This window comes from Bos taurus, chromosome 8 (genome assembly GCF_002263795.3).
Source record: "Bos taurus isolate L1 Dominette 01449 registration number 42190680 breed Hereford chromosome 8, ARS-UCD2.0, whole genome shotgun sequence".
NCBI classification, from domain to species: Eukaryota; Metazoa; Chordata; class Mammalia; order Artiodactyla; family Bovidae; genus Bos; species Bos taurus.
This window is the reverse complement of record NC_037335.1, coordinates 38,365,753-38,389,921: the sequence shown is the minus strand read 5'-3', so window position 1 is coordinate 38,389,921 and position 24,169 is coordinate 38,365,753. Positions and strand designations below refer to the sequence as shown.

The window sequence follows — 24,169 nt, the reverse complement described above, 5'->3', positions numbered from 1 at the left end:
GGAAGGGATTGTGATAAATTCAAGGCATCAGAGTACATTTTCAGGACACCACGAAGTGATTCCAGGCTCATGGGAAAACTGTTGAGGATAACAACCTTATGTACCTCTTAGCCCAGGACAGTTGACAACTCTCTGCTTTCATTTCTCTTTAATGGTAGACAAGTAGGAATTAGGAATGGACCTTGGGTTCCTACTTAGTTGGAGACAGAAGAAAGATAGTGCTCCAGGTATTTATTTACAAGCTGACAAGTAGCCATGGGAGTGATTATTATCTCTATTCTCCTTTGGAAATACAGTCTACAGTCCTTGGACAAGATAGTGTGTCTGTAGTAGGTTTCTACTGGATTGGTGTCAAAGACCTGCCCTTATCCTGTAAAATGCTCTTTTGAGAGTCAAAAGGAGAAAGGACAGAATAGATCGATGCTACCTTTGAGAGTCAAAATGGAGAGAGAGCAAGGCTGTAAATTCCAGGTAAAGTAGGGTAACCTCATTTGGATATGCTTCTCTGAGAAGCTGAATTTGCACCCTGGAGGTCGGAATTTTTTTAAGGAAGAGTTATATTGGTCAATCTCTAAATCTTTGAGAAGTCAGAGTTTTGTGCTTATTAGGAAAATACACTCCTTCCTCAAGATACCTTACTGCCACATAGTGAAAAATGTCATAAATAAAAAAACATTCACAGTGTCCATGATGTAAATTGCCTCCTCTTCCACCTTTGTATGTTAGGTCTCTTGCTTTTAATCTCTGATAAAACATCAGAATCACTTAGTGGATATTTATTATAGATGTTCACCTCACCCTAAAATTGCAAGTGGTTGAATTTAACAAGACCCCATGGGAGACACTGATGAACATCAGAGTTTGAAAATGCATTTTGTAGGAAGTCAGCCTCATACTAGTTTCTTACTGTTCAGAGTATGGGTCCTGGATCAGCAGGACCAGCAGCATTAGCTTCACCTGACCAGCCCCACTGAACTAGAATCCTTATTTTAACAAGGTCCCCAGGTGGTAGGTATGCAAATGAAGCTTGAGCAGCACTGTAATTGTGTGATTGACTCTACTTTTGAGAGTCAAAATGGGGAGAGCAGCAATTCTGGGCTGTAAGTTCCAGTTAAAGTAGGGTAACCTCATTTAGATATTCTTTGAGAGGTTGAGTTTGCTCCCTGGGGGTTTGTTTAAGGAGTTGTATTGGTGGATCTCTAAATCTTTGAGAATCCAGAGCTTTTCCTACTCTGAAAAGATTCTCTTCCCTCTTCTCTTCCCTGTACCACTGTAGGAACTCTTAGAGTAGATTGTAGATGTGAAGCATGAACCAGAAGAAAGTTTTCTTTTGCCCCTGTACTCAGTTTTCACGTGCAGTACAAAGTAAAAGTGTTTGCCTACTTGAAGGAGCAGGGGTGGGGGAGTGGGGTTGGGGGTGGGGGTGTGGGTGTAGGTGTGTGTGTTCTGTAGTATATATGCTGTGAAAGATAGATGAAAGTTAGTAATGGTCTCCACCTGCAGCCCTTATCAGTAGCCTCTTGGGAATGACTTCTCTGCCTTCTGAGCCACTGCCATTTGGTGTTTGCTTCCTAGTTTTCCCTTGCATCACAGTTGTAATTCTTACTGTTACCTATAATTTCTTCAACCCAATTCAAAGAAAAAAAAAAATAGGACTATCCCTGCCTCTCTAATATTATAAGTTCTTCAGCCACATCTTGTGGAATGGCAGTTCTCAAACATATTCTACAATGAGACATTCATTAGTTAAATGCCTGAAACTCATAAGTGTAAGTTTCAAATTACCAATCTGTTTCTCCCCTACTCAGCATAGTTTAAGTGCAGGTAATTTTCAGTCTATACTTTTGTTAAATTTGGGAGGACTTTAGTACTTTTATTATTCAGTTGGCTGCATGGCTCCTGGAGAAGGGAATGGCTACCCACTCCAGTATTCTTGCATGGAGAATCCCATGGACAGAGGAGCCTAGTGGGCTACAGTCCATGGGGTGCTGAAGAATCAGACGTGACTAAGTGACTTTCACTTTCAGAATCTTAGTTCCCCAATCAGGGAGTGTACTGCCCTCCGCAGTAGAGTCCTACAACTGGACCACCAGGGAATTCTTGGTACTTTTAAAGTAACAAATCATTCCAACAGTCTTCACAACTCTGCACAATAGCAAAACTCTGTGGAACTTGCTGTGCAGTGGATGGATAATCACTGTTTCAGAAAAACTTCTGAGAGTGCCTATGAATTAGGAAAGGACTCATCATCATCTGGGTAAAAGTGGCTATTCTAGCTAGCATAACTGATTGAGGAACAGTGGTTACAGGTTACTCATATGGGCCTGATTTCTATTTTATGCCTTCATATGGGTATCTTCATTTGGGGGAATGTCCTATCAGTTAATTTTCATGTTCTGTGCTGTTAGGTTTTTTTTTTTTTTTTGATGAGGTGGGGATGCTGTTGGAGACAGGCAAAATGAAGGTGTGAACATGTAGTTTTTTGCTTATTGAGGTTTTCCCAGTAGTTGAGGATTAGGAGTTCTTGTTTTTCTAATCAGATAAGCCATGTTAACATCCTATCCTGATAAGGGCTTATCTGCTTACTGACTTGGGAGATTCCTTAGACTTATTTGAAAGAAGCATGTTAGTCTGTTAGATAATATCTCGTTTAATTCCACTATTGGGAACTTTTAATTTCTCAATCCCTTGTTCTGTTTAACAGTTGGGAACACCTGTGATGTATTCAGTTCAGTTGCTCAGTCGTGTCTGACTCTTTGAGAGCCCATGCACTACTGCACACCAGGTTTCCCTGTCCGTCACCAACTCTCAGAGTCTGCTCAAACTCATGTGCATCGAGTCAGTGATGCCATGCAACCATCTCCCATCCAACCATCTCATCTTCTGTTGTCCCCTTCTCCTCCTGCCTTCAATCTTTCCCAGCATCAGGGTCTTTCCATTGAGTCGGTTCTTTGCATCAGGTGGCCAAAGTATTGGAGTTTCTGCTTCAGCATCAGTCCTTCCCATGAATATTCAGGACTAATTTCCTTTAGGATTGACTGCTTTGATCTCTTTGCAGTCCTGTAATGTGTAGGATTGTTCTAAGTATGTTTTGGATTGCTTGAATTAAAGGTACTTATTTAATACACTAGTAAGTTTGTCATTCAAAGACAGATTTTTATTCTTGTCTCTTTGGTTGACTTCTCACATATGGCCTTATTGTGTTAGAGCTGTGGATGGTGACAGAGATTACATACAAAGGGGAAAATGACTAGGGATTAAATTGGTTGTGTTTCCTGGGAAATGATAGTTCTGAGCTTTAAGGAGTTTAGTGAAATGGCCAACTAAATTGTATAAAGAAACAGAATGGAGACTTAGTTTCCTAGGGCTTCCATAACAAAGTATCAAACCCTAGGTGGCTTAAGAGATATATTTTGTCCCACAGTTCTGTTAGCTGTACGCCCCAAGTCAACTTGTCAGCAGGGCCATGCTATCCTCTAGGGGAGAATCCTTTCTTGCTTCCTTCAAACAACTTCTTGATGTTTTGATAGCAGTCCTTGGTGTGCTTGGCTTGTAGATACATCATTCCAGTCATGTTACTGTTTTCTCCACATGTTTGTCCAAATTTCAACTTCTTATAAGGACACTAATCATAATGGATTAGGGTCCACCCTTATCTAGTTTTAACTTGATGACCTCTGTTAAGATCCTATTTCCAGATAAATATGTTCACATTCTGAGTTACTTGGGATTAGAACTTCAACATATTTGGGAGGAGTGAGAGTGGGAATGGTGGATGCAATTCAGTCCTTTATAGAAACCTTGCCAAAATATGGATAAGTTACAAAATATTTCACTAGTCATCCTGGAATACTTTGTATAATTCAACTTGATCACCTTTACAGAAAACTTTGAGCAAGTTGTAGTAGCATGAATAAGCATTGTTACCATTCATGCTTAAATTTTTTTCTACTTAGTTTTTAAAGTTACTGCTTCAGAGAGAAAATTGTTAACTAAATGTCTTTATGAACACAAAGTTATAAAACAATTCACTTTGAAAATTCACCTTTTGTTTCTTGTAGTGGATTCATTAAAATACATGGAACTTGTTGAAGATGAGTTTTTCTGCCTAGATGATATCACAGCAGCAGTGATAATATTTGGTTTCAGTGGCTGTCTGTTTTCCCTATAGTTGACATAGAATGATTCCTAAACATTTATTGAGGTTCTGAGAAGATGCTTCCCACGTGGCGCAGTAGTAAAGAATTCACCTGCCAATGCAGGAGACACAGGAGATGAGGGTTCAATCCCTGGGTTGGGAATATCCCCTGGAATAGGAAATGGCAATCCATTCCAGTATTCTTGCCTGGAAAATTCCGTGGACAGAGGGGCCTGGCAGGCTACAGTCCATGGCGTCTCAAAGAATCGGACGTGACTGAGTGCACACACAGGCAAACTGAGAAGATGCTGACATCAGAGGCCATAGGAATGGCTTCAAGATCACTAAATTGTAATGTTGGGAATTTATATTAATAATTTGACTAGGGCATTTGGGTAACTAAGGATGTAAAAAGACCGAGTTTTGAGAGAAGCATTTTAATCTTTTTCTGTCCTTTTTTTTTTCCAGTTGGAAAATGGATATACTTTATTTGACTATGATGTTGGACTTAATGATATAATTCAGCTACTAGTTCGCCCAGACCCTGACCTTCCTAGCACATCAAAACAGACTGATACACAGGCCAAACCCTATTCTAATAGTCCACCTAAAGTAAAGAAAACCCCAAGGGTGGGACCTTCCAGTCAGCCGTCTACATCAACTCGTGATTTTCTTATTGATCCTGGCATTGGACTATATAAGGTATGTTGTCTTCCTCAGACTTCTTGTTAATTGTGAGAATATAGATGTATTCTCTTCAGGATGTTGTGGATAAGTAAACATTGATTGCCATTTGAAAGTAAAGATTTGAGTTGTTAATATTTTAACTTTTTTTTTTTTTAACTTTTTTAAAAGTAATATTGAAAAAACAGTGAAAGTTGTGTAGACAAACTATACTGAGTGGTTCAGAGCATAAAAGCAAACACCTGTGTAATTCCATGAAGGTTACGTAATTGCTTTCTGAAGCCTCTTGTATGCCCCTACCAGAGTACATCTTACTCTCTCCCCCTCAGAAGTAAACTACATGTTCTGACATCCATGATCATTCCATTTTTCTTTAGTGTTACTAGTTATTTATCTCTAAACAACATTTTGTATTGCCTGTATTTGAAATTTGTCACATGTGGCTATATTTTTTCACTGTTTGTATTATTCCATTTTATTAATATACCATAATACATTTATCTAACCCATGATGAATAGATATTTGGGTTGTTTCCAGTTTTAGCTGTTATACACAGTGCTGTTTTGAGCCAACTATGTGTATCCTGGTATACATGTTCAAGAATTTCTTTAGGAATTTTTACCTAGAAATAAAAATACTGGTGGAATTTCAGTGGAAACCACATCTGTAGACCACCTTGAGGAATTGACATTTTTACAGTGTTGAGTCCCTCATTATTGAAATGATAGATGTCTCCATTAATTTAGATCTTTGACATCTTTCTCCATTACTTTCCTCTTTACATACCTTTGATTTATTTCTAGTAGCTTTGTTTTTGATGCTATTATAAATGGTTACCTTTTAAAATTAGTTTGTTTGCTATATAGAAATGTGATTGATTTATTGACCTTTGTTATCTAGCAACTTCTTCAAATTCTAGTAAATTTTGTAGAAATAATTAACACTTTTGCTTCATCTTTAGCCTTATATTTTTTCATAATTCTTAATGGTTGAGGTAAACTGGGACCCAAACTTAATTTTTCAGAGCTTTTTCAAGGCTAAAAATTAAAGGTTGGTAGACAAAATGAATTACTTAAGAAATGCAAATCAAGATCTATGAAAAAATGCAAACAGATCCACAAAAAAGGAAAAAATCAAAACTGGTGAAGAGGTGTATCAAAGCACCTGGCCTGGCTACACTACACTGAATTGCTTTAAACCCATAAAAAATAATAATGATATCTAAATTGAGCCACAAGATTTTAAAAAAAGGAAAGCTTTCATTTGTTCTATAAATTTAGTATAACACTGATACTGAAAACATGATTATAAAAGCACATTAGTATCACTACATACTGATGTAAAATCTAAGTTATAGTTTGCAAATAAAGTAATAACTATATATTAGAGGAACATACGTTGATCAAGTGTGGTTTGTCAGGAAGTGGGATAGTTTATTGTTAGGAAACATTTTAATATAATTCATCATATTAATATAACCAAAGAAAACAAATGATCTAATCTGTTTTCTGCATCTAAATAAAAATTTGAATTTATTTCTGACTTAAAAAAAAATCCTTGGTAAGAGGAACAGATGGAATAGATGAATATTTTAAACCATACCCAGCATCATGCTTAATGGTGGGGAAAAGCCACAAACATTCCCATTAAAGGTAGAACCAGACAAAGAAGCCTGTTAATGCTATTGTTTAACATCTTTCTAGAAGTTCTAGATAATACAGATAAGCAAAAAACAAAATATTGTAAATCCTGGAGAAGGCAATTAATACTTAGGAATACCTGGTAAGCTGAGAAAATACATAAGAGCATTATGAGCCATCAGCAAAGTGGCTGTTTAAATATCAATGGCTTTCCTTACTATGGTCATTTAGTAAAAGAAAAAAAATTATAGTAACAAAGCAAAAGTCTGGGAATAAACTGACATGATACATACAAAACATATAAATTAGTGCTTTCATATAATGTTCTCAGTTCAGATCAAATTATTAATATTGAAAGTGCACTTGGCAAATTGTCTGTTTCACTCACTGGTTTCATCCCTCTTTCATTTACCAAAACTTTCTACTTGATAATTTTTCACATTATTTTAAAAATAAAGTTGTTACTTTAGAACAGTTTTAGATTTACAGCATAGTTGGGAAGATACTGCAGAGTTCCCATATATCCTACACCCAGTTTGCCCTGTTAACATCTTACATTAGTGTGGCATATTTTTACAATTAATGAACCATATCTCCTTAGCATTTATCTAATGTCTTTTATGTTCCAGAATCCCATCTAGGTTACCACATTACATTTACATTAGTTTATACTAAATAGTCATCTCCTTAGGCTCCTCTTGGCTGTGGCAGTTTCTCAGACTTTGTTTTTGATTACTTTGACAATTTTGAGGTGTATTGGTCAGGTAGTTGTAAAATGCAACATTAGAATATGTTTTCTTCATTGTTAGACTGAATTTAAATACTTGGGGAGGAAGAACACAGAGATAAAGTGCTATTTTCAATGCTCAGAGGTAAAGTGCTATTTTCAATGACATGTCTAGGGCATTGTACTGTTAACGTTCTATTTTGTAATTATTTAAGTTTTAAATGAATAGTAACTTACCATTGTGAACCTTAATCACCTGGCTAAGATGGTGTTTGTCACGTTTCTTCACTGTCAAGTTATTCTCCCTCATCCCCTTTTGCATACTGTATTCTTTGAGATTAAGTGACTATATATATGTAGCCCACTCTCAACACATTATTGCTGCTGCTGCTAAGTCGCTTCAGTCGTGTCCGACTGTATGCGACCCCATGGACAGCAGTCCACCAGGCCCCTCTGTCCGCAGAATTCTCTAGGCAGGAATACTGGAGTGGGTTGCCATTTCCTTCTCTGTAACACATTATTGACTGGGGGATTTTTGCAGCAACTAAGGCCTGTGACCGGCAATTTGTTATGCAAGTGAATATTGAAACATCTCTGCTGTGGTCAGTAACGTTCAGGTAAAAAAATGTATTCTGCATCTGTGTTTAGTAAGTTGTTACGGAATGGAGAGTTAAGAATCCTCCATATTTAAGATCAGATTATCTACAAAAGTTATTAGGAATTCTTTTACATGGGAGACTTGCCCCTTCTTCATTTTTTTGGTCATATATTTACACTAGTATGGATATTTTTTCTCCTTTGTCCTTTCCATATGCCCCCATTTGGGGTTTCTTTGATCTTTGTTTTGTTAAAACGTTTCTTTTTGGCACTAGAAGGTGCTGCAGGCTCATCTTGTGTGTTTTCTGCCCCAGTCCTGCAGTCAACCATTTCTCTAAGGAGCCTTAGTTCTTTAATTGGAGAATGATATTGGAAGCTAATACCTAGGCTTTAGATATGCTCCTTGCTTCTGGCATATCCTTGTTTATAGGATCCTCAGTGGAGAAGGCAATGGCACCCCACCCCAGTACTCTTGCCTGAAAAATCCCATGGACAGAGGAGCCTGGTAGGCTGCAATCCATGGGGTTGCTAAGAGTCGGACATGACTGAGTGACTTCACTTTCACTTTTCACTTTCATGCGTTGGAGAAGGAAATGGCAACCCACTCCAGTGTTCTTGGCTGGAGAATCCCAGGGACAAGGGAGCCTGGTGGGCTGCCATCTATGGGGTCGCACAGAGTTGGACATGACCAAAGTGACTTAGCAGCAGCCTCTGACAGCAAGGAAATACATGTATGTATGTGCAAAACTTCTGTATATCCCAGAGAAGGCAATGGGACGCCACTCCAGTACTCTTGCCTGGAAAATCCCATGGATGGAGGAGCCTGGTAGGCTGCAGTCCATGGGGTCGATAAGAGTTGGACACGACTGAGCAACTTCACTTTCACTTTTCACTTTCATGCATTGGAGAAGGAAATGGCAACCCACTCCAATGTACTTGCCTGGAGAATCCCAGGGATGGTGGAGCCTGATGGGCTGCCGTCTATGGGGTCTCAGAGTCAGTTGGACACGACTGAAGCACATATCTATAAATATTTATGTAACCATCTTTGTATATATTAGGCTTACATTATTACATTTTAGCTTTTTATAATGTAACTGTTTGGAAGCTGCTACTTTTGACCAGGTTTGTTTTGGGCCATATAAGTATAAATGTGTTTTCATAGGAGGACCAGCTTATATATCTGCAGGTCTGAGATTAATCAAAGTTAAACTGTTATGGTCAATTTAAATTCTCTATTTAGCACACTTCTCAATACCCAACTGTGTCCCTTCCCGCAATCTAATTTAGAAGAGCATCATGAGAAACTACTTCTCTTAGCAGATTTTTGCATTTTATTTTCAGTGTTAGCACTTTGCTGTCAACTATTCCTCATACTTGCTTTTTTTTTTTAAACATCTCTTATATTTCATATTAATACATAGCATAGATGTTAAGGACTTGAGCTTTCAACTTTCATCAGACTTGGTTTCATATTTCAACTCGGCCATCTTCTGAGTTGGACAAATTTGGCAAGTAAGTACATTGTCTCCCTTTCCTCATTTAGAAATACACTTGGAATCTGGCATGTAAACTCTCAAAAGGCTAGTTATTTGTAAAGTAATATTTAGTCAAAGTTTAGTCAAAGCCACATTTAACCTTCCTTGTTAGTTAAAGAGTGCCAGTACAGATTTACTTGGTTTTTTGGATGAAGCTCAGTAATTGTTATAGGAATTTGAAATTTTGACTAGGGACTTTCATATAGAAGGAATTATTTCTGGATAATTCATTCACTGAATATTAAGATATTAGTATGTATTTGTACTAGGTGCTAGAAATGATGGGTAAACAGATGATATTGCCATTGCATGGAATTCATGGAATCATACTAGATATTAACTTCTTTTTGGGCTAGCCTGAAAATGCTTAGAGGCTGCTACTTTTGATTTGTTTGCTTTGAATTTTGTCTGTTTTCCTTAGAGCAAGTCTCTGAATAGTAAGTATATAAAAATTTCATTGTTGTGTCTGAATTATTTAAAATTTGGGAAATTTTTTTTTCTCTTTTCATAAATTCCTACCTATGTAATTTTTGGTTTATAAAGATTTTGCTTTATGGATGCGCAAACAGATTTAGGGGCTTTCCCTTTTGCCTAAAAATATTTTTGGACCTCACGATTAGCAGGCACAAAAAGTATATTAAATATTTTCAGGTAAGCATACACAAAACAGACTATAACATTTAAACCTTAAGATGCAATTTTAATTTGAAGTTATTACCTAATAGCAGTCTTGTTTTGCCTTATTTAGTAACTTTGAGCAGTATTTGGTCAGTTGTAGCTATCTTTTCATGTGTAGTAAGAAACTAGTTATCGCTATCATGTTTGGAGAACCTTTGGAAAATAGTGCAGAGGGCAGGGGTCCAATTATTCCCCTTGTACAACACGTTGAATTGCTGACTCTAGGAAGTAGTTTATTTTCCGAAACCAGGTGGACTACTGATGCCTAAATTGGTGTTCTGGTTTTTCTGGAAGCTTTGTATGACTCATATCAGGTCTCGCTGTTGAAATGACTCATTCTGGCTTAAATAATGACTGTTTAGCTTGCTGATAGTAAGCTTTTGGGGTTTACCTAAGTGTGTGGCACTGTTAAACATTTTTATATGTCTGTGCTCATTGTAGCAAATAAAGGAAAAGGAAAGTTATCAATAATTACTAAGTAAACATCATGGATTTCTTAGTATTTCCTGTCTTTTGTCCAAAGTACTATGCTGCTTTTTAAAATCTTTTTGGTCATGAAATGTAATAGACAATACAAATATGAGTAGAACTTAACAACCTATTACAAAGTCATTGTCCATAAATACCACTCAAATTAAGCAATAGATAATAGTACCCCAGAAACTTCTCATGTATCCTCTCTTGATTAAACTACCCCCTCCCTAGTTACCACTACTACCCAAACTTCTATGGTAATCATTTCTTTGCTTTTTATTAACTTTATCCTATTATTACCGTTAAACAGCCTGATAATAACTTTTAACCTATGTCTACATCCCTATTTTTTCTCCATCTGAACTTTATGTAAATAAATAGAACCATATTGTGTTTTGATTTGTAACTCTGAAGAAACATGATATAAAGAGGAATCCTGTTCAGAGTTTGAGAAGCCTTTATTAGCTCCCAGTCCTAACTGTATTAGAGAAGGAAATGGCAACCCACTCCGGGATTCTTGCCTTGAAAACCCCACGGACAGAGGGGCCTGGCAGGCTATAGTCCATGGGGTCACAAAGAGTCGAACACGACCGAAGCAACTTCACTTCACTTCACTTCTAGCTGTATATCTCCTGAGGGCAAGTGTTTTTCACTTCTGAGCCTAATTAAGAAATAAGAATGACTTTGTATTGTAATTTTTAAAGGAGACAATGTATATAGCATTAAGTGGATAATGTATTTCCTAAGCATGGTATAATAAGACTAAACTATGAGCTTTAATAAGTCTTAACATTGAACATATATTGATAATTAGTGGAAGGAGAGTTTTTTCATTTGTTGCTACTGTATGCTTGCTAAGTTAGCACATTATACAAATTGTCACCTAATCTCAATACACTGCAAAGTATGTTACTTTGTAAAAGAAGCTGAGGCTGGAACAGGTTAAGGAATTTGTTGAAGGTTACATTTAGTAGGTGATAAGCAAGGACTTAAACCTAGGTTTATGTGCAGAGCTTGTGTGTTTTCCACAGAACATACAAAACTAGCTAGCTATGGTAAATCCTCAAGTATTTGCTGTTGGCGCTATTTTATTTTTTAATGATTTTTCCTTTCCTCTCATGTGTGGAGCTTTTGTTTGGGGTGTTTTTTTAAATCAAATACTTCGATATGAAAGACTCTTTTCTAAATGTGGCTATCTGTATATCTCAAAGATAATACAAGTTTGGTTCCAAATAATTGCAAAAAAGAGAATACCTCACTAAAGCAGGTAACACAGGTTTTTGGTTTTCCAGTACATATGAAAATTACATTTACACTATTCTGTAGTCTGTTAAGTGTATAATAGCATAATTTCTTTAAAAAATGTGCATACCTTAATGTAAAAATGCTTTATCGCTAAAAAAAATAGTCATCATCTGAGCCTTCAGTAAGTCATGATCTTTTTGCAGGTAGAGGATCTTGTGTCCATGTTAATGGCTGCTGACTGATTAGGGTGGTCATGGCTGTGGCAGTTTCTTAAATAAGACAACAATGAAGTTTGGCCACATTAATTGACTCTTCCTCTCACAAACAAGTTTTCTGTAGCATGCAAGGCTTTGAATAGCATTGTACCCACTTCTTTCAAAATTGGAGTTAACCCCCTCAAACCCTGCCACTGCTTTATCAACTGAGTTTATATAGTATTCTAAATCCTTTGTCATTTCAACAGTCTTCACCACATCTTTACCAGGAATAGATTCCATCTCAAGATACCACTTTCTTTGCTCATTAATAAGGAGCAACTCCTTATCTATTTGCTTCACTGTGGGATTACAGCAGTTCACCTACATCCTCAGTATCCATTTGTAGAACTAATTCTAGTTCTCTTGTTGTTTCCATCACATCTGCAGTTACTTCCTCTACTAAAGTCCTGAACTCCTCCAAGTTCATCCATGAGAGTTGGAATAAACTTTTCCTAAATCCTGTTAATGTTGATATATTGGCCTCTTCCCATAAATTGCAAATGTCCTTAATGGCATCTAGAATGGTCAGTCCTTCCCAGAAGGTTTTCAGTTAACTTTGCTGATGCTGAGATCCATAGGAGGAATCACTATGGTAGCTATATCCTTACATAATGTATAGCAATGTGCAGTAGCAAGAACATAAGCTTTAAGGTTAAGGTGTCTTCAGATCCTAGTTTTGCATTTTATTAACTTCCATTTGGAGCAAGTTAACTTGTCAGAGCTTTTGTTTCCTTATTCTGTAAAATACGATTTATTAATTATTAAGATTGTTAAACCTAACTGAACTAGCCTTGCATAATATCTAGTATATAGGTATTAACTTCTACTATATACTCACCCCCACCCCACCCTATATGATACCTTAAAGTGGTCTTAGACTCAGAAAGAGCTAGCTTGATTGGGTGATGATCTTGTATTAGTCTGGAGAAGGCAATGGCACCCCACTCCAGTACTCTTGCCTGGAAAATCCCATGGGTGGAGGAGCTTGGTAGGCTGCAGTCCGTGGGGTCACTGGGAGTCAGGCATGACTGAGCGACTTGACTTTCACTTTTCACTTTCCTGCATTGGAGAGGGAAATGGCAACCCACTCCAGTGTTCTTGCCTGGAAAATCCCAGGGACGGCGGAGCCTGGTGGGCTGCCGTCTATGGGGTCGCACAGAGTCGGACACGACCGAAGCGACTTAGCAGCAGCAGCAGCTTGTATTAGTCATGTCATTTTTTTCTTTTTAAAGACTTAAAAGTTGAAGGGACTTCTTTAGACCAATTCCTTCAGCTTTTTGACGACATAATTTTTTTAAAAACCAGCTTCTTTAGGTAAATCTAAATTTCTCTGATGTACCTGTTTTACTGACACCTTGTTTTATACATTTTGTTAGATTGTATGATTTAGTTCTGGAACATCCGCTAGAGTTGACTACATATATTTTGCATCTTTATAGCTCTGTTCTCTTTATATTTGTCCTTTGAGGTAGTAAATAATGCATTTGCTAGTGAATTACTTTTGGTGAAACGTAACCCCATTTTGTATAGGTAGGTTCATTAAATACTTTTCTTTGTACATGTGCACAAGTCCCTCTTTTATTTTTGGCTTAATACACTGTTTTCCGGTTGGTCTGACTGTAAGTTATCCAAAAGATTCTAAAGAAATTAATAGAGCAAATTAGTTTCACAATCACAATACTCTAAAGTTCTGGCTTTTTGTTAGTGACATTCTTAATGAATAACATGCCAGGATGACGCTTCGGTACACAAGAATTATATTTTAAAAGTCTAATATAGATAAGGATAAGGAATAGTAAAAGAAAATACCTATTTCACTGAAGAATATTGGGAGGAAAGTTAATTTTCATATTAGTAAATAACAGATTTGACAGTATAATCCAAAAGAATAGTTTTGTTCTAATCTTTGAAATTACTTTAAACTTTTGTATCTGCAAATATTAACCGTGATAACTCTCAAAATAACTTGAGTTATATTAAGGTTTTTGAAGCAATAGATGAAGTTACGCTTCATTAACTAATTTTAAACTTTTTTAGGTAAATGAATTGGTGGATGCCAGAGATGTCGCCCTTGGTGCTTGGTTTGAAGCACGTATACATAGTGTTACTAGAGCTTCTGATGGACACTCACGTGGCAAAACTCCACTGAAGAATGGCAGTTCTTGTAAAAGGACTAATGGAAATGTAAATCATAATTCCAAAGAGAACACAAAAAAATTGGACAATGTACCCTCTACATCTAATTCAGATTCTGTTGCTGCTGATGAAGACGTTATTTATCATATCGAGTATGATGAGTAAGTGCTCATGATATTGAGGACTTCATTCATATTTTTGTTTGCAGAAGCAAAATCTCCCATTTCAAGATTGTTTTCAAATAAGTCTTTCTGAAGAGATCATCTAGGAGTCATGTTTGGTCTAGTACCGTTTGTTTTTCTTTCTGATCAGTGGTTATAATATAATAAGAGCTCCTTAACATTCAGCGTTTGGCTCATAAGTAGTTTGTGTTTGGTATCCTAATACCTGGCTTAATTTAATATGTAAGGTTTTCTGTCTGGTCCTCTGGTATGTTAGGGCTTTTGCTATGCATTTTAAGAATATTTTAGAAAATATATAATAACATGGGATGTTATTTAGAATGGAGTTGAAATATTTTCTGAAAGCTATTGCTGAGTTAATTCACATAAAATTTATACATATAAAGGATACAATTCACTGTCTTTAATATAGTCACAGGATTGAGCATTATCGCAAACTAATCTTAGAACACTTTTATTTTCCCTCCAAAAAACTGTATAAGCAGCAATTACTTCCCAATCTCCCTCTCCCAACCAAAGGTATTTAAATGTTCATGTGAAAGCAGTATGAAGAACTTGCTTTGAGGGCCTAGACTCTAACACTGAATTATCATCTTCCTTACCTATTTTTAAAATCCTACTATAAAATTTACCATGGTGAAAGATTTAGTATTTATTCAACACTACATAAACTTTTAAGTCTTCACTCAAGTGACATCTTCATATATGTAGAAAATATGCAACCAAATCTTTTATCAAGTGTGAGTTCAAGATTCTAAAACAGTTGTAATTTTTCTTACAAAAATGGTATAAAAGACTTTGGTGTTGACACATGTTTCCAGGATACCTGGAAAGGGCTTAAAAGTAGATCCCTTTTATCTTTTCTGATACTTCTTATGGCTCTGACTAAGTTGCCAACATGGCTTATTTCAAATGGGCCATCATACTGTTTTTTTTTTTTTTTTTTTACCATAGTAGATGATAATAGAACCGACAGTTTAAATGAGTATTAAAATGTAGGATTGGCAAGGACTTGAAATATTGGTAAATCAAGGCTGGGATAGGAAGGGAATGGAGTTGGTAGGTTAACAGTAACCAGTCTCTGGGTTTATGAGTACCATGACAAAGAGGCAAGATACCGCATTAGTGGGGGACTTCAGCTATCTGTGTATCTGTTGTCAACAAGTAGAGTTCTTGATTTGTTTTGAGTGTTTATTTCTTAGAGAAAAGAACTCAGAAACCAGCTACTTGGGACCTGATTCTGGCCCATAAAGGAGTTGTTATTTGGCCAAAAATTAATAATTGTATAAATGGCACAGTGTGGAAATAGGGTGAGTTTTAAACACTAAGTGAACTAAGGCTTACTAAATTTTTACAGGTTTAGGGGCTCTTAGTTGGTTTTGGAATAAGACTTTCCAAGCGATAGGCCTGAGTTTGGTATAATGTTAAAGGATAAATCATAGTGTCTTTGCATTTATTTGACTATTTATTTATTTGGTTGCACCAGGTTGGCATGTGGGGGTCTAGTTCCCTGACCAGAGATGGAACCTGGGCCCACTGTCTTGGTAGCGTAAGCCACTGGACAGTCCCTGGCTATTTTTTAATGTAGGAGAAATTTATTTTGACTAGAGTGAATGTTAGTAAAAGGAAGTGTAAACCCAGAATGCATGAGAAGACTAAAATTATCTGTTCAAAATAATTTCACAGGATGGAATTATTTCAGTACTGACAAGGAAAACAGTATCTGAACTTTCTTTGAGAAATAAAGTGTTAGAAGCTTAGTGGTAAATATCACTTACATCTTCAAAAAGAACAAAGGACTATATGAAATAAAGTATGAAAATAGATGAGTTTCTGGATAAGAGTCCCAAATAACAAAAGGCTGGTGTAAGCACCTAGAAAGACCCATGACCTCATATGGATGTGATGACAAATCTTGTTAAAATTTCGTTCGTCATGGTTATCAGAAAAGTTAAAAACTATAGTCGTTTATGTTAATTTCAATAACTTATTAAACAAGTTCTTACTTTCTTGGATGGAGGATGCATTGACAAGAGATGGGCATATATGGCTTAGCAATAGTAATACAGATTGTTAATGAGTAGTAAGCTCCAACTTAGTCAGCAGAATGTAGCTGTCAAATAGTTACACTGTAGGGTGTTTGATTAGAAACAAGATACCTAGAATAAGACTGGTGTTCCTGTTATACTGGGCTGATTATTCTCTACTTGGATATCTTTAGAACTCAAAATGTAAAATGTAAAGCCATCATGAAGAATAGCTGAAAGAACTAAGTATTTAGCTTGAAAAGACTGGGATCAGGATACCTTTCATATTTTAAAAGCTCTGGGAGGAAGTTCTGTACAATGCACAAAGTAGGTTTCAGGATACCCTGGGCTTCCCAGGTGGTGCAGTGGTAAAGAATCTGCCTGCCAGTGCAAGAGACGTGAGAGACATGGGTTCAGTCCCTGGGTCGAGAAGATTCCCTGGAGGAGGAAATGGCAATCCACTCCAGTATTCTTGCCTGGAAAACTCATGGATAGAAGAGCCTGGTGGGCTGCAGTCCATGGGGTCACAGAGAGTTGGACACGACTGAGCATGCACACAGTGCACTTTAGGATAACAAACTTCCTACCAGCCAGATCTCTAAAGATAGAGAATGATCTGCCCTGAGAAGCAGACAAAGATAAGCATTGACCAGCTTCAATCTTAGATGGGGGATTACTAAATATGTACATTGCAAACGAATAATCCAGTCATTCTAACTTTAATTTTCACTTTCAAAACAGTATTTGTCAGACAATTTTTTTGTACTTAAACTTGATAAATTCTAAGTACATATAGGCTGCATTTATGCTTCTCATCTAGTACTATCATTTATCAGTGAATTAATTCATTTTTCTCATAGAATAAGTTGAAAGTAATCTGCTTGATTATTTCCAAACTCTGAGTGCAACAGTGCATTTTGAACAACTTGTCATTTAGCCTTAGCAGAGGGATATGGTACTTGGGACCAAGGAACCTGTCAGAGGAATTCTTTGGGAGTAAGTTTAAAATGGTGGTGTTGAGAAGTTAGTTTTATGGTGACCTACTGGTTCTAACATATTAACCAGATCAGAGTTTAAAACAATTTTTAATCTATGAGAAGTGACAGACATTACAGAATTATGATATAAGGTCCACGGTTTCACCAGTCTAGCCCCAAAAGCCAGATCTAGTAGTTAACATTGTTATAGAATCTAAATGAAATCATTTGTTTCCTAATCTTACTTCATTTTTCCTCAAAATTATAGCTACAAATATTCTTAGTTCATAAAAAGCAGGTTATAATAAGAGATTTATTTGAACTGTTTTAAGGTTTAAGAAAGTTTTACTGTTTGTAAGAGTCCCTTTTCTATAGATTCTTCAATGAACATAGACTGAATTTAGAGCTTCTTACTACAAATAATGTAAAGCAAGATCATGGAGTTAACATCAGAGTGCCTGATTCAAAAAACTTATTTGTGTGTGTGTGTGTGTGTGTTTAATGATTGTTGTTCTGACTCATCTAGCATAACCCTTGTCTGAGCAAGGGTTTTGTATTTCTAGAGTTAAACCAACCCATTAAGTACTTTGGGAGAAAGAGTTGGCAGTATAAATATTAAATCTAGACTTTAGAGATTTAGATCCAAAGGATTCTTAAATCTTTTGTAAAGTTTTTGAAATTCTTAAAAGCAGCTATGTTAAGACAAATCACACAGCATTCAATTTGCCCATTTAAGTGTAAAATTCAATTTTTTTTTTTTAGTATATTAACAGGATTGTACAACAGTCACCACAATCTAATATAGAACATTTTCATCTTCCAAAAACCTCATACCCATTAGCAGTCACTCTCCATTCGCCTACTCCTGCCCCCGCCTCCACCGGCCCTTTTCTCAACCCCTCTCAGCCACAGGCAATCAGGACTCTTCTGACTCTGGATGTGTGTATTTTGGACATTGCATATAAATGGACCCCTCTAATATGTGGTCTTTTGTGACTGGCTTTTTTTACTTAGTAAAAGTAAAAAGGTTCATCCATGTTGGAGCTTGTGTATCAGTACTTTATTCCTTTTTATTGCCAAATAATTTATTGCCAAACCACAGTTTACTTATCCATTTATCAGTTTATGGGCACTGGTGTTTTCTACTTTTTGCTGCTATGAACCTTCATGTACTATTTTTTGTGGGGGCATTTTAATTTTGGGGTATGTATGTGGCAGAGGGATTGCTGGGCTGTATGGCAGTTATGTTTTACCTTGGGAAGAAGTGCCAGATTTATTTCCAGATGGCTGCACCATTTTATATTCCCATGAGTTATGTATGGAAGTTCCATTTTCTCCATATCCTCACCAAAAGCTCAACCACTTCTCGATTAGAGCCATCCTGTAGTGTTGGAGTATAACTGTATTATACTATATGTATATATTTATATATATTTGCATGTTGTGTATATATATATGTCATTTTATAGTATTGTAGGTATAATTGACCTACAACACTGTATCAGCTACAGGTGTTGAATAGTGATTCAGTATTTTTATACAAAGTGTGTTTGTTGGAGAAGGACTGTGCCTGATCGAAACTTTTTTCCCCTAGTATATTTTGGCAGAAAATAAAAGGAAAGTAATACAGGAAATTAAAAATGCATGAAGTCGTTATGGTCAAAGAAAGAGAACATGAAAAACTTCCTTTATTTCCTAGTAATATTGTGCTGTATATTTCCATAGCTTTCTAAAAGTTGTGTTTATTCCCATTAGTTACTCTCTGTAGTTATTGAAGGTTTAAAATTTTTAAGGGTCCTAAAGACTTAAATTCACAAAGCTATAACTGCAGTCTTGTGAGAGTAGAGATCCCAAAGCTATTGTGATGAAGAGCTGTGACCTTGACTGATGTGGAAGTAGATGAAAAGGGGCAGTCAGTTCCTTAGCATTTCTAGTAGTTTAATATGTCTATAGTGTAGCTTACAGGTACTTACATTAAGTCTTTTTTAAATTTAGGTTTACTTAATTACACTAACTCTTATGTACCAGACTCTGAGCTAACTTCTTACTTGAATGTTCATATAATCTTTAACATAACTATAATGTTACGTTAACTCCCATATGAAGAGACCAAGACTTATGTAACTTGCCAGAGGTCACATATGTTAAATGGTCTAACTCCAGAGCTTAAGCGTTAACCAATATGCATTATTGGCACTGTTCCTAAACATGGTATATGTAATTGGTAGTAGCCTACGTGACTTCAAAGTTCAAACATTCTGTATGACCTAAAAACTGGCTTTCGACTCTGCCAGGGTTTTAAAGCAGATAGCACTCACAACTTTGAGTTCAATCCTGGGTATATAAGCAACTGAGGGCACACTACTGAGTTTGATCTATACTCATCACTTGGCTGTTCTATCAACAGATAAAGGCTTAAGTCCTTACCCTGCTTTTGTATTAAGAAACATCTGTTCCTTGTGGATTTGGTTTAGATTCATTTTAATTAGGCTAGGGGTTCTCAACCCTACTTCCATGTTAGTTGTCTAAGAAGCTTTAAAAATATCAATCCCTAGGACCTACTCCCAGAACTTCCTGTATGATTGATCTTTGGGACTTCCAAGCATCGGTGTCTAAAAAGTTCCTCTGGGATTCTAATATGTAGCCATAGTGAGAACTATGGGCTTAGAACAGTGGTTCTCAAAGTGTAGACCTGGCTGGGAATGTCAGCATTATACTTGATAGAAATCCAATTCCTTATACTTACTCCAGATATAATAAGTTGACCTCTGTAGGTGGCCCTACAGTCTGGGTTTTAATATGTCCTCTGGGTGGTTCATATGTATACTCAAATTTAAGAACCACTCACTCATTGCCTTTTGTCCAGCCTTATCAGTTGCTATCACACACCTGCCTCTAAAGACCAATATGAGGGAAAGGGTTTGATATGACAATTTAAATATAGTAAATAAAAACTGGAGATGATATACTATACCTGAGGGACCTGAGTGTTCATCTTTTAGTACCTATATAGGTGGCATATGGCTTGTTGATTTTTCCATTTTTGTTTTTATGTAGATAAAATTGTTAAGTCTTTTTTCTATTAATAGAAGAATTGTATTTCATTCAAGCTGAATGATCTATATCATTTAAATGAGGGCCCATATTCCACTATGCAGTCTTTGTGCCAGCTTGGCTAACATAGGGAAGCAATGTCCATAACAAGTTTGTGGAGAATTTATCTTTTATGGTATATTGGTAATTTTTGTTTGTTTGTTTATTCTTTATATATATATGTATATATTTTTTTAACTGAAGGATAATTGCTTTACAGAATTTTGTTGTCTTCTGTCAAACCTCAACATGAATCAGCCGTAGGTACACATATATCCCGGAGAAGGCAATGGCAACCCACTCCAGTACTCTTGCCTGGAAAATCCCATGGACGGAGAGGCCTGGTAGGCTGCAGTCCATGGGGTCGCTAGGAGTCGGACACGACTGAGCGACTTCACTTTCACTTTTCACTTTCATGCACTGGAGAAGGAAATGGCAGCCCACTCCAGTGTTCTTGCCTGGAGAATCCCAGGGACAAGGGAGCCTGGTGGGCTGCCATCTATGGGGTCGCACAGAGTCGGATACGACTGAAGCGACTTAGCAGCAGCAGCATACATATATCTCCTTCCTTTTGAACCTCCCTCCCATCTCCCTCTCCATCCCACCCCTCTAGGTTGATACAGAGGCCCTGTTTGAAGTTTCCTGAGCCATACAGCAAACTTCCCTTGGCTCTCTATTTTACATATGGTAATGTAAGTTTTCATGTTACTCTCTCCATACATCTCACCCTCTCCTCCCCTCTCCCCATGTTTGTAAGTCTATTCTCTGTCTGTTTCTCCACTGGTAATTTTTTTTAGCCAGTCAATGTTTTGAGTTTTGTGACAATTTTAGTATGTTAACATCATTCACATACTGTTTCTTTTGACTTGAAAATTTCTCTGAATTCCCCAAACTTGCACTTCCTCTTAAGAACTCAACCCAGATCATATAAAAGGAACATGGTAGTAGTATTTGCAGAATTAGCTCCAGAATGACTGTTTAAAAGTATGCTTTATTTCTTCTCTCTGTTCCATCAGCCATTAAGTATTGGTAAATTCTGGAGTGGGGGATAACACTCTATATAGTAGTTGAATATTTGCTCTGAGATCTAGTCCTGGCTTTCCTTTTGAATTACACTCTAAAATGCATCTGTGGTTTTAAGACAAGCTTCCTGAATTTGGCTTCATGTTGAATTAGATCTCAGAATCTTCCCACATACATGCTTTCCTGCTTGTACATCCTTATAACATGTACCTTAATAGGTCATTTGAAAAGGTGAATTTGGGAATACTAGTCATGTTAGTGGCTTTTTAAAATTGCTTTGTTAAATTTAGTGGTTTAATTTAGAGATCTTGGTTTATAAATTGGAGCTAATTTCTATAAAGAGAAATGTAAGTTAGAAACCTCTAGTAGTTTGAACAAGGAAGTATATATCTAAAGAGGGAAAATGTTTATGAAAGTTACTTTATTTCTATATCTTAATAACTGTCAATGGCTAGGCAAAGTTGAAATCTTGAAACATGAATAAGTGTTAAGAGTTTTCATAATGATGTGAAAATTACCATATAAGCTTTCATGTTCCATAGTGTTCACATTTAGAATAGAAATGTCAGTTTACCTTGGAAACAAACTTCTTATTTTGAATTTTTAGTAAATTATTCTGAAGTACCCTTTTAAAAGTATAGTTCAATAATTCTCTTTTTAATACAATGATATGTGCCAGGCACTCCAGAAGTACTTTACCTGGATTATTTCATGTAATCCTTGTTAAACAGTCGATGGAGTAGATACTTTTCTAAGTGTAAAGAAGGAATAACTGAGATTTAGAGAAGTTATCTAACATACCCAGTATTGAATAGTTGATAGGAGGTAGATCGAGATTTGGAAAAGCACATACTTAGAACCATACTACCAGACTACCTCTCACTTTGAGAGAAGCCTGCTTATAAAATATTTTAATATATAAATAAATATATATAATATTATAAAGCAGTTCCTGCTAAGTCACTTCAGTCGTGTCCAACTCTGTGCGATCCCATAGACGGCAGCCCAGCAGGCTCCCCCGTCCCTGGGATTCTCCAGGCAAGAACACTGGAGTGGGTTGCCATTTCCTTCTCCAGTGCATGAAAGTGAAAAGTGAAAGTGAAGTCACTCAGTCGTGTCCAACCCTCAGCGACCCCATGGACTGCAGCCTTCCAGGCTCCTCTGTCCATAGGATTTTCCAGGCAAGAGTACTGGAGTGGGGTGCCATTGCCTTTACATATTTTTAAATTTTCTGTCAGTCTCTCCAGTTATACTTTTACAGAACAGAAACCTTAAATCAATAAACAAATACCTGTGTGCTTTCTTTTTCTCTGTAAGGAAAAATGGATTATTAAACTGCTGTTTTTAACACAGTGTCAAGGCTCAACCCATGGGAATGAGATCAGATGGAACTGTTAGAGCATCACTTAGGACTTGGAGGGTAACTTATGCTGGGCTACAATTAAAAGCCCATCTGGTGAATGTCTTAGAATAATGTTGTCATTGCCACCAGCAGTCTTTTTAAGATTTTTTTTTTTTGAGTTATTCTGAGCCTGTGGTGCATGCTTTTGAGTAGCCTTAATTATGGTTACCACAAATAGAAGTCAGTGAGCCAATTTTGAATAAAATCAAGTGGTATTTTTAAGTAAAAGTTCTATAAAGTAACAAAACTGATTTTCTTGAATGTATTGATATGATCTGTTTCTAAGGACTGTCAAAAATGTTTGAATGATTTCTGTATTCTCACGGGAGGAAAGGAGTATGATTTTTAAAAATCAGGTCAGCGTGTCATGTTGATCTTGAGTAGGGAGCTATAAATGAGAAGTTAAGTTTCAGAACCCTGGTGCAGTGACAAGGCTGCTTCATTGTTTCTTGGTTGTTACTGACATGTTTGCCAAAAACTTAGAATATTTCCTCTATGACTTGCAGTGTTCTGAATGGATAGAAATCAAAAGGAGGGCAGACGTTAGATCTTTAACCTTATTGTTGTTCTTCTCTTGTGTTAAAAGATAACTTAGTGCTTAAAAAAGTAACTACAGATATCAGTTGATTTCACTTTTTCAAATTTATACATCATTCCTTTATAGTAGTATTTCTCAAAGATGGTCAGCAAAACTGTGGATTGACCCAGGTAAGGTGTCTATAGTGCAGTTTCCTGAGGGCTGTCAAAGCCCCACTCCATGCATTGGGTTGGCCTGGAGTAGAGCCCAGGAATCTGCTTTTCAAACAGGCAGCCAGGGCCTTATTAAGTATACAGATCATTGGTTCTGTTATAGGCTGCATAGTTTTCAGGCATTAGAATCAGAAATTTGGTTTGAATTCTAGGTCCTTGGTTAAGTTTTTTGCTTTGCTTTTTTTAAACTTTCAGCTATAATTTCCTCATTTGTAAATATCTACTTGACTGTGTTCTCTTTTTCCCTAACAACCTTGAAAAGTATCCAGTAATAATAGCCAATTTTCTGCTTTTAATTTATTAATAAGACCAAGTTATTTTGGTAAGTACTCTAAAATAATTTACCTTTGGCATAGGTATTTTTAAACCTAATTACATTGTTTTAACAATTAAAAGTTATACACCATTGTTAACATGTTGTACACATTTTTATTTATATGTATGTATTTAAGTCCTACTGTAAGCAGTTTTAAGTAAGTTATTTTTGTGAGTAAGCTTTACATTTAAGGTGTGAAAGTTAGCAGTGCTACTTATTAGATTAAAAAATGCTCTCTTTTTGCATGTAGTATGACATTAAAGATTGGCTAAACTAGAACATGC

General features: G+C 36.4%; 1 protein-coding gene across 3 annotated transcripts in view; it reads left to right on the top strand.

Moving 5' to 3' along the window:
• Positions 1–24,169, top strand: part of UHRF2 (ubiquitin like with PHD and ring finger domains 2) — a 72,890-nt gene that overhangs the window by 2,287 nt on the left and 46,434 nt on the right. For all 3 annotated transcript variants that reach the window (NR_198873.1, XM_024995922.2, NM_001434931.1), the window contains exons 2-3: positions 4,607–4,840; positions 14,017–14,276. Coding sequence is in view for 2 of the 3 variants with exons in the window: in XM_024995922.2 (XP_024851690.1) it covers positions 4,607–4,840; positions 14,017–14,276 (494 nt within the window). In the remaining variant the exon portion in view is untranslated. The remainder of the gene's footprint in view (positions 1–4,606; positions 4,841–14,016; positions 14,277–24,169) is intronic.